The sequence below is a fragment of the Chenopodium album genome, chromosome 20 (genome assembly GCF_948465745.1).
Source record: "Chenopodium album chromosome 20, dcCheAlbu1.1, whole genome shotgun sequence".
NCBI classification, from domain to species: domain Eukaryota; kingdom Viridiplantae; phylum Streptophyta; class Magnoliopsida; order Caryophyllales; family Amaranthaceae; genus Chenopodium; species Chenopodium album.
Window position 1 is genome coordinate 16060486 of NC_137853.1, and position 11103 is coordinate 16071588.

General features: G+C 32.8%; 2 protein-coding genes across 2 annotated transcripts; one reads left to right on the top strand and one right to left on the bottom strand.

Moving 5' to 3' along the window:
• Positions 1 to 4173: 4173 nt before the first annotated feature.
• LOC145596865 (uncharacterized) lies at positions 4174 to 4749 on the bottom strand. Its single transcript, XM_081653056.1, has one exon. The coding sequence runs from the start codon at positions 4747 to 4749 to the stop codon at positions 4174 to 4176; it is 576 nt and encodes a 191-aa protein (XP_081509182.1).
• Positions 4750 to 5340: 591 nt separating this feature from the next.
• On the top strand, positions 5341 to 7737 carry LOC145597721 (pirin-like protein). The gene is made up of 7 exons (XM_081653961.1): positions 5341 to 5858; positions 6052 to 6101; positions 6208 to 6246; positions 6412 to 6440; positions 6613 to 6675; positions 6772 to 6875; positions 7056 to 7737. Exons 1-7 carry the CDS (start codon positions 5656 to 5658, stop codon positions 7540 to 7542), a joined length of 975 nt encoding a protein of 324 aa, XP_081510087.1. The 5' UTR covers positions 5341 to 5655; the 3' UTR covers positions 7543 to 7737.
• The last annotated feature ends 3366 nt before the right edge of the window (positions 7738 to 11103 follow it).

Here is an 11103-nt window from a genome sequence, read left to right on the forward strand (position 1 = left end):
ACAAAAGCTAGTCTGATAATGCAAGAGTTAATGAAGTCTCTTTCTCCCTCTTTCAATGAGCTTACTATCACTAATTATCAATCAATATCAATATATATCAATATATATTAAAACTCATGGCAAGGATTGTAATCTTGCCATGTGTTGTCAATCTTGACACGTGTCGACATGTCACCTATTTTAATTACTAACTAGTATTTGGGCCCGGGCGATGCCCCGGGTCATTAAATTTTTTCTTGTAAATAATATGTTATACATATACTAAATTTGTATAACATATTATGTTATAATATGATTAATTTGTTTTTGTTCATTCTTGTCTATCATTATTCAGCTCTCAGTAGTGCTTGCTTTCAACTTCTTTTCTCAAGAAGGGAACTCGAACCTCTTAAGCACTTGGAGGCTTCATTCATATTCAAGCTCTTGTTATAGAATCAATTGCAATTGGAAAGAGAGGATAATTCAGAGCATTGAATGGAATTCCAGCATCGTACATCCATTTAGCAAAGTCTCCACATGCCTTTTGTCTTTGTTCTTTCTTGTAAGATTCATTAAGTGTTCTTTGCTTGCCATATGTTTCACTTGGAGGCTTAATAAAAGCGTCCATTGGCCTAACTTGTCTTGAGTTTTTTTACATTGCTTGCTGCATTTGCTGCTTTTGTCCTCTTTAAGCTAGTTGTCATTTGCATTTTATCTTATTGTTCATCATAATTAGCAACTTCATCAAAGTCATGTTCCAAGTTGCACTTGTGCTCGATCGTTCTTTTTTTAGTTAAGTATTCAATAATTTCGTCTCTCACATGTTCAGGGCATTTTTTTTTGCAGATCGTTATGTTACGATATCCACCAGCCAAGTGTTGTTTGAGTCTATCAATTCCACCTTTGGCTACTTTTCCACAATACTTGCATGTAATAACATCATTTGTTTTTTTCGGGTCAACTAGGAAACCATGTTTCCAACCCAAGTCAGAGCTTCCATGCCTGTAGGATGTCATAAATTTAGTTACACTAAATAACTACATCAATTGAATAACAACAGCAAGTAATTGCATAACAGTATCAATCATATAGTTAATATTATACAAAATAGTATATATGTATTAGTATTATATAAAGTAATATATGTATATTCAATTCCTTCAAAAAAAAAAAAAGTAATATATGTATATATAGTGATTAAGTTTTGATTAAGTTAACTAGTATGTATCCCGGGCGATGCCCCGGGTTGCTAATTAGTGCACTTCTTGCTTTAATTTAACAATTATGTTGGACTATTTGTGTAGTCAGTGTGTAGTGGTTCGGACATTGCCTTGGATGTCACCTTTTTTTTTTCTTTTTTTTTTTTTATTTTTTTTATTTACATTTTATGCATTTATATTTTAATCTTGTGAACAATAAATGAATTATATTACCTCTAATTTACTTAATAAATGAAAGGAATATTATAATATTATGTGAAACTTGAAACATTAATAATAGTTGGTTGAGATGGTAAAAGTATTACCTATATATATTGGAGGTTATGGGTTCGTATCTTGTTGATAAAAGCATATTTTATTTTGTTAAATGATCGAAGTGACTAGCTTACGTTGCGCATATACGTTGGTTGATAACGTGGCATTGTGACATAGGCACACATACTTTGAAGAGTGCCACGTGGCACCGTTCCTTTAAAAGGAACGCCTTTTAATATATTGTATAGATTAAGAATTTCCTAATTATTTACTTTTATAAAACCGAAAATATTACATAGGTAATTTCGGATTTTACTAGCTAAATAAATAAGGTTTTATTATTGTGTTTGGTCCGAAAATTCTAAACAATAGTTAGTTTGAAATTTTTGGCTAATCAATATAATTAATCGGATTTTGTTTAGATTTTATAGAATAATTATTTTACTTTAATTCCTATATTTTCCTATTACAATATAAATTATATTATATATATATATACATATACATATATATATACATATACATATATATATATATATATATATATATATATATATATATATATATATATATGGTGGGCCTATCCATCCTAACCAGGGGTATGTTGGGATTTAACACTTTCCATAATCATCTATTTTCCTGAATATTCTCCAAACAAGCTCACTTGTCTTCTTTTATTTTATGACTAAACACTTACCCCGATTCCACCTACCCTCACCCTTCTGCAGCCTCGATTTCACCCCTTCCCGGCCACCGCAGCCAATCCCCACCACTAAAAACTCCCACACACCCCACTAACGAGCCGAAGCTCCCCACCCCAGCCCACCCAATCAGAACTCCCTTGTGAAGGAGTTATGTCTTCGTCGTGTGCAATTACTAGATATATAATTGGATCAAATTATGGAGATAATTAAGTCCGGACATTTGGGTCGTCCTTTTTCCATAGCTAGAGGTACATACGATCTTTGGACTAGTAAAATAGTCCAAAGCCCGATTAGACGTCTCCCTATAAGGTCACACAAAGGGGCTAGATCGAGCATTAGAGGACGAGGCCCATCATGGGCCTCATCACTCCAGGTGGCCGGCCATGCAGGGGCATCAAGAGGGCTTTTGGGCTTTGTCCCCTAGTCTAATTATAATGAGATTATAAATAGACTAGGCGGCTAGGTTTGCAAGTAAGCAGTTTAATGATCTTTTGATCAAACTCGAATTAGCAAACACGAAACCCAACCCCTCTCAAAGTCCTCTTTCTCACGGCTCTCTCCTCCTCCTCGGCGCCGGTGGTGTCTCGTGGTGGTGGTAGTTCGTGCGGTGGTCGGTTGTCCGTAAAGGTGGTGATCGCGGTTTTCCTCAATCACTCGACCAATCTAGTATTGGTGGACGGCTCGTTCGAATCTCGTGGACTAAGTAGAGGAGCAACACTTGGGGCTCTATTCTCTCCCTGATTTGCCTGTCGAACAGCTTCGTGGAATTCACGCATCAAAGGTATGATTATGTGTCTTGTGTGTTATGCTTGCGATTCTTGGTTTAGGTGCTTTATGAATATGATTCATGTTATTTCCGCTGCGTAGTACCTATAAACTCCAACACCTTCTCCCTCACGAACAATAACCACCACCAACAGCGCTACTGCTCCCTCTCCTCACACCAACGATAACAGCCCCACATCACCAATTTCCCAATTGCGCACCAAATCACAGCTAACACCACTAATTACCACCAATTTATTGCCACCCCCATTCAGCGATTCACCACCAATTTCAACATTTTCGCCTTCCACCGTTGATTACGTTGAGATTTGTGATTGATGATGATGACAGGCCAAACATGATGCGTGAAGAAGAGAGTAGGGTCAGGGTGGTCGGTGATTATTGGAGATAGGCGAGTAGGTAGGCTCGGGGTGGGGGAGGTGGGCTGGTCACAGGTGGCTAGCAGGGGATGGGGCTGAACATAGTGACATTTTTATTAATGTAAACCCTTTATATTTAAATAAAAACTAGTTTGTGGCCAGGACGATGCCCCGAGTGTTGTTTAAATACGAAATGAAAATAATACCTTAAATTTAAATAATATTTTGAAAACATTATCTTAAGTTTAAAATAAATTCAAAAAATGAGAAAGATATCTGGGAACTGAAAGAGAAATGTAGTAGTATACATGTAAATATAATCTGTGTTCTTGTCAAAAAAATAAAAAATAAAAAATAAATCTGTTTAATTGCTTAACTGGTTTTTAATCTAGAAAATTACTCTTACCACCCATGGAATCAACAACTAACCATTAGTATGTGATTAATTTCTTGCAAGTTAAATTGTAATTTTATTGTACTATTACTTAGAAGTTATTATACACAAAAATAAATACGAAGTTAACATATATGAAAAGTTTTAGACTGGTGACACATTGGGTGACACGTAAGGGTCACACATAGCGATGATGTGGCGCTGGATCATATTAATGCAACAGTGACACATGGCGGTACTAGGTTGTCCTTTTGTATTTTAATAATATTATAGATATTTAAACATAGTAACCATAATATTAATGGTCTACGATAAATTAGTGTGAACCACGTCTATTTAGGAGTTTGTAAGAGTAAAAAGTGCTAATGGAACACTTATAAAAAAACCAAAGAAATTACTACTTAGTACAAACATAATTTCAGTTTTTTTTTTTTTTTTTTTTTTTTTTTTTTTTGAGGCAAAGCAGGGGAATTTTATTATTCAACTGAGGACAAGTTGTCCATTAGTACATAGGGAGATATATCACTAGGACAACAATTCGACCATTGTTGCTCGACACCATAAGGGATGATACGAGCTAAATGGTGTGCTACAAAATTCCCTTCCCGCTTTACATGAGACCAAGAAATAAAATCAAAGTAAGAGCAAGCATCAAGCACATCATCAAGCAAGGAGTCAAGATCAGAGAGGTAGGTAGAATCCTTTGTGAGACGAGAGATAATTGTGCTGTTGTCTGATTCGAGGATGACATTTTTAAGACCATGTTGCTTCGCCAGTTTGACAGCATAAACCGCGGCTTTGCATTCAACCAACTGAGGAGACCAGTGAGCTTTATACCTTCTGACACCAACAAACAAGACCTCACCCAAGTGGTTGCGAGCAACAGCACCTAGCCCGACCCACCCTTCAACATTTAAGGCTGCATCACAGTTGATTTTTATGCAGTCTTGAGTTGGAGGCTGCCAGATTTTCGAACTCTTGGGAGGTTTGGGAAGCTTGCAACCGTAAATCTTCTTATTGTACCTGTCATAGTCATCAACAAGGTTCGACATTCGCATAATGACAGAGTTATGGGAAGTTTCTTTGTTGTTAAAAATTTTATTATTGCGCCTTCCCAAATGAGCCAAAGAAGGGCAGCTCCTCTCTGTTGGGTCTTGACATCCACCCCTCCCCAAGCTTCAATCAAGCTCTTAAAATCAGGATAATCATCAATCATTACCAGCTTTTCACACTTGGCAGCATTCCAAAGATCACAAACAGCAGGGCAAGTTTCTAATTTTCTTCTCTCATAAAATATTCGTTTAACTCAATTTAGTAAATGTGAACAGGCCGTTAGATAAATAAATTTTCTTAAAAAAAAAAAGTAATAAGACAAATAAATAGACACACATAGAATAATTAGCAAGGATTTTAATGACGATGTATTGACATCATAACGATCTTATTTAGGTAGGAGATTCACAAGTCACAACAGAAATAATGCAAAAATCTTTTGAGGTTTATCTTATTTTTTTCAAAAAAATAAATAAATAAAATAAACTTTTTTGGTTTGGTCATGATGACATAAGAATAGAATCATCATCAAAGTTGGTCAGTTGAATATAAGTGGAGAAATGTCCTTAAAAATCTACATCATCCATGATCCCACCCCCATTATTTTCTCCACACGCACACCCTCACCCAACCACAATATTTTCATTCAATTTCGGCCCATTTACAATCTTCCATATTCATTTCACTTCCATTTTTATATATATTTTTTTTTTGGTAACAACGCAATCACATTTCAATTAATGTTAAATCCTTCTAGAAAACCCATTTTAAATTTCCTTTTTTATTTATGACATGTTCTTTATTTGTCACCTATCTTCACATATAAATACAGACATAGTTCTACAACATCACAAGGCCAAATCATCCAATAATAAACAAAAAATAATTGGTACGACTTTTTTTGAATGAGATTTGCTGCTATAAACAACTTCTCTAGAATACTACTGTTCCATCCCCAAAATACACCAAAAATAAGATCATTTTGTACCATTTTTGCTACTACAAACATGTCTTCTGAATTCAACTCCCCTAGACAGGTCGTTAAGAAGGTCTTAGCCGAATCACAGCGCGAAGGCGATGGGGCTACAGTTCGACGTAGCATTAGCAGGTTTATTTTTGATCCCGCCTTTTTTTTTATTAGTATTTGTTTAAAGAGAGTCGAAAAAGACAATGATGTAAAAAAAAGGGGTTTGATCCCAAATTAATTTGATTTGTATAAGCATTTTACATCATTGTCTTCTAAACTTATTTGAATGTCAATTTTTACTCGTATTGAAATGGAGATTGTTTATGACTTGCAGGCCAGGACTAAAGTTTTTGGATCCTTTTCTTATGTTGGATGAATTCTCAGGTAAAACTTACAATTTTTTTTATTTTTTTTTTTTAGGGTGTTAATGTTGATTTATTTTATACAATTTGTGGAATTTTAATGATTTGGGTATTATTGTGTTCTTCAGTTTCTGCACCAGCTGGATTTCCAGATCATCCACACAGAGGTTTTAGTTCTCCTATTTACAAAAATGATTTGTTTAATATACTGTAATATCTTTTAATTTTTTTTATTACATAGTTTTCATGAACAATTGAATCATTCAACTTTCCATCCTTAAGCAGTCTTTGACATTTTTTTTTTTTTTTTTTTTGGCCTTATCTTCTTTTAGGATTTGAGACAGTTACATACATGTTGGAGGTAAATTAAATTTCTCACTTTAATGAAATTTTTTAATTTAGTTGACTTTTTTCCACATTAAGAAAAAAATTCGTTATTGTTTTTTTAAATTTAAAGGGTTTTATTTTATTCGACTTTTAAACCGTCTAATACAAGAATTTGCGGATCCACTTTTGGTGGTGTATGTGAACAGGGTGCTTTTGCTCATCAAGACTTTGCTGGACATAAGGGAATCATTAGAACTGGTGATGTGCAGGTAAAACTAATTAAAATATTAAAGGTTGAAATATATGATTATTTATTTGATTAAGTAATTAATTACTAATTAGTGTCTTTAATCATTTTTATACAGTGGATGACAGCAGGAAGAGGGATAGTTCATTCTGAGATGCCTGTTGGTGAAGGAGTCAACAAGGGTTTACAACTTTGGATCAATTTATCTTCCAAAGATAAAATGTAATAAACTTTCTCATCTTTTTTTTTTCTTTTCTTGAAAATATAACATTTCCTAACGTGTCTGTAAATAATAGTCACATATAGAACATAGGGTGTCCGATACCAAATATATAATAAAATGATGTTCGTTATCAGTTATCACAAAAACTTGAATCGAATACTAAATTTTTTTTGGTGCAGGATTGAGCCGAATTATCAAGAATTGTTAAGAGAAGACATACCAAGAGCAGAGAACGACGGAGTAGAGGTTCGAGTAATAGCAGGAGAATCAATGGGAGTTCATTCACCAGTTTATACAAGGACTCCAACAATGTACCTTGATTTTACACTGCAACCAGGAGCTCAATTCTCTCAACCAATACCCGAGTCATACAATGCCTTTGTCTACATTGTAGAGGGAGAAGGCGTATTTGGATCATCGAGTTCAAAACCAATGTCAGCTCATCACTGCCTTGTTTTAGGTCCTGGAGACGGCCTAAATGTATGGAATGTGTCATCAGACTCGCTACGATTTGTGCTGATTGGAGGTCAGCCCTTAAACGAACCAGTGGTGCAATATGGTCCTTTTGTGATGAATACACAAGCAGAGATTGAGAAGACATTTGAGGATTATCAATTAGGCAAGAATGGTTTCGAAATGGCTAACTACTGGAGGTCTCAGCCATAATTGGTTGCTGCAGTTACATTCTGTGTGTCTTTGTGTTTTCTTGTATTTCCTTAGAGAATAATAAGTTGATAACTAGTATTATTTCTTTCGCATTGTTTTCTTATTATATTTTTTCTTACCTTTTATTGCTATTATAGTTGAATGATCGATTATTACTTAACCATTTACTTTGAATAAACATTAGTTTTCCTTAAACTTGTATCTTACACTATGTTAGAGTGAATGCTAGAACTCCTGATGATGCTACAAAATGCCAAATTGAAAGATGGTATTTGAGAAATTACACAACCATTGCTTGGAAAGTAATATACCTAATGTTTACCGTGTTTTGGACAATCATTGTAAATTTTTGTATAGATGTCAACTAGTTTAATTGGTTAAAGTTTGAGGTGGTAACCAAGAATGCGATCAAATCCTGTCTACATTACTGTTTTTTGCGTCTTTCTCTACACCAAGAGAACAATGACTACCACCACCACGGCCACAACCACGATTATAACATCACTCTCGGAACATATTTGACTTTCTGTCCATTCACCATGGTCTCCATTATCACCAACAACCATACATATAACACTTCCATTAACAACTTTGGGGTTACAGTGGGTTCACCAAAATGAAATATTTCTAATGTGAATGAAGAAAAGCATTTGTATTTTGTAAAATGGATGGTCCAAAGTCCAATTTTATAATGAGGAGAAACCATTAGAAGTGGGCCACAAACTTTTTTAGAAGCTTCAAAAAACTCAAAACAAATTGATGTTGATAGAAAAGATTATCTCTAGATTTTTGTGGGTACCTTCTTCAATTGTTATTGTAAAGAGTTGAGATAACATTAATTTTATTGCTGTTTCAATTTTTATCATTGAGTTTCGTACTTTATGCCCTTTTAGTTGTGCTTCTAATGATATCAAGAAAGTTGAGATTGGTGAGGCCATCACTATCCACATCGAATGGCCTCTAAGGCTCTAACCTCCCTTAGTGATTTAGTTGCTTGAAGCATTATGCACACTGAACTAGAATAAATGCGGTTATACGACTAATTTCAATGTTCATACAATGCCATTATAAGACATACTATACATTTAACAATTTGACTCTAGAATACGGAATCGCTTTACATTCTTTTAGACACATCTTTTAATTTATTGACCAAGTATATGACCCTGGGTGTTGCACCTGGTTGCTACTTTTAATTAAATCTTGTGATTATATGTATTTAATAATTTTGGCGTCTTTTTTTCCTTGTTATATTAGTCCTTTTGATTGCAATTATATACATTTAGGCCTTGTTCTCTTCACATTAAAAAAATAATATTAAGTAAAAATAATTTCATTTCAGTAAAATTAATATCAGTTCACTAAAATTAATTTCATTTCAGTAAAAATAAGTCCAGTTCAGTAAAATTTATTTTTTTTTAAAGAAGAATTATAATAGAAAATCAGTAAAAATAATTTCAGTTCAGTAAAATAATTTAATTTCAGTAAAATTAATTTAAGTTCAGTAAAAATAATTTCAGTTCAGTACAAATAATTTCAGTTCAGCAAAATTAAGGTGAAAAAAACGAGGCCTTACTTTCATATTAATAACCATTTTCCTATCAGAGGTTGGGTGTTCAGATGGGTTCTGTATTTAGTGTTCAACTTTGGGTCAATTTGTCCACGCATATGGACTTTGGATGTTGGTCAATTTGTGTTGGTGGTTTGAAATAAATCTAGTCGGTTATTTACAGCTCGGACTATTAATTATATATGGCTAGACTCTAGTCTAGGCATCTTAGCCTACACCCCTCCCTAAACTCATCGTTTAACACCCCTTCCCCAAATACTCATTTTTACAGTAACTACATAGTAATATCCGTACTATTTCCCCCACCCCATATATACAGAAGAAAAAAAAAAACCATTATCATTTCACTTTCTCTCTCCTCACCCATTTTCTACATTTTCTCTCTCGACATCTATTTTTTCCATTTTCAAATCTGAAATTTCTATGAATTTATGACAAATTATCAAAAAAAATTGTTCAGTTACTACATAATTCAACTAATCAAGGTCGAAATTCAAAGGAGTAAGTGATTTTGTTCATATTTAGTTCAAAAAAGAGTATAAACCCTAGTTTTAGTAATTTTTTGTTGCAATTGTGTTACAGGATCATCATCGAAGTATAAAACATAGAAAAAGATTATGAACTATTGCATTTTAGTAATTTTTACTAATTTTCGTTTAAAAACTAGTAATCTGAACAAGTAGCTTTTGATTTTTGGGTATGAACTATGAAGTATTCTCTTTTTTTTTTTTGGGGGGGGGGGCAGTTGAAGGAAATAGTTTCAGAGAAGAACATCAAAGAATCTGGAGAAAAGTAAGCATTAATTGAATTAGTTCGTAGCGTTTCTTTTTTACTGAATGTTCATTTCCGTTTCAATAAATGTTCATTTATATACTAGTATACAATCATTCACATGTTAATAGATGATTAATATAAATATATTACTACATTTATATATTACAACATAGTCATTGTATTAATGTTCATTCTTTTTCATATAGTTTGGAGTGGAAAATTATTACTACATAGTCATTGTGTATATAAATGTTCATTCTTTTTCATAGTTTGGAGTGGAAAGTTATTTTAGATGAATATTCATTTGTATTTTGGTAGATGTTCAATCGCATAAAAGTATATGGTTTTCACATATTAATATACGATTACTAGAATTTTGATAAATATTTATATTTTGGTCATCTTCTTCAAATATTTCATGCTCGGTTAAATTTTGAGTTTCAACATATGTCTTTTTTTCAGATGGATGTATGATAAATCACATATTGATAGCTTCAAGTGTTATTTACGTATATATTTCATGTTCATTGATTGATATCTTTCATAGGCATTTTTAAACTAATGCATGTTCATTTATATATTAATAGATGTACATTTTCATATTCAATTATGTAAATATGTTCATTATTGTATTAATAGTTGTTCATTCCATATTAATAGATGATCAATTCTACAAATATATATGTTCATTTATATATTAATATATGTTCATTTCCATATCGATCATTTCAATTGTTATATCTTCATATTCATATGAAAATTGGTTCATTTCAACACTTATTCTTGCTCAAATCTAACTAAAAAAATCTTGTTTTTGTCTATTAGTTAAACAAAGAATCGTGGATATTTAGCAAGGAAAAAAAAGGAAGATCAGACAACAAAAATAAGGAAGTCAAGAATGCATGGATTCGCGCAACATCAATATGTGTAGAATTGAATTGTATATTTAATATTCAATAGTTTAATTTTTGGTGATATACAATTTCTATTTGATTTTAATAAGAAGGATATAAACTTTTTGTTTCCCAAAGTATTATTACAAATCACATCGTTCAAAAGCAAATATTTAAATAGTATATATATAATACTAATATTTTTTTGACGACTTTGAGCCATCATTCACTAACTATATTAGAATATATTCATAAACACACCTTAACGATCAATAGGAAACTGTACAAAAGTTAAACATTCAGTTCTTGTATCAAGTCACTCAT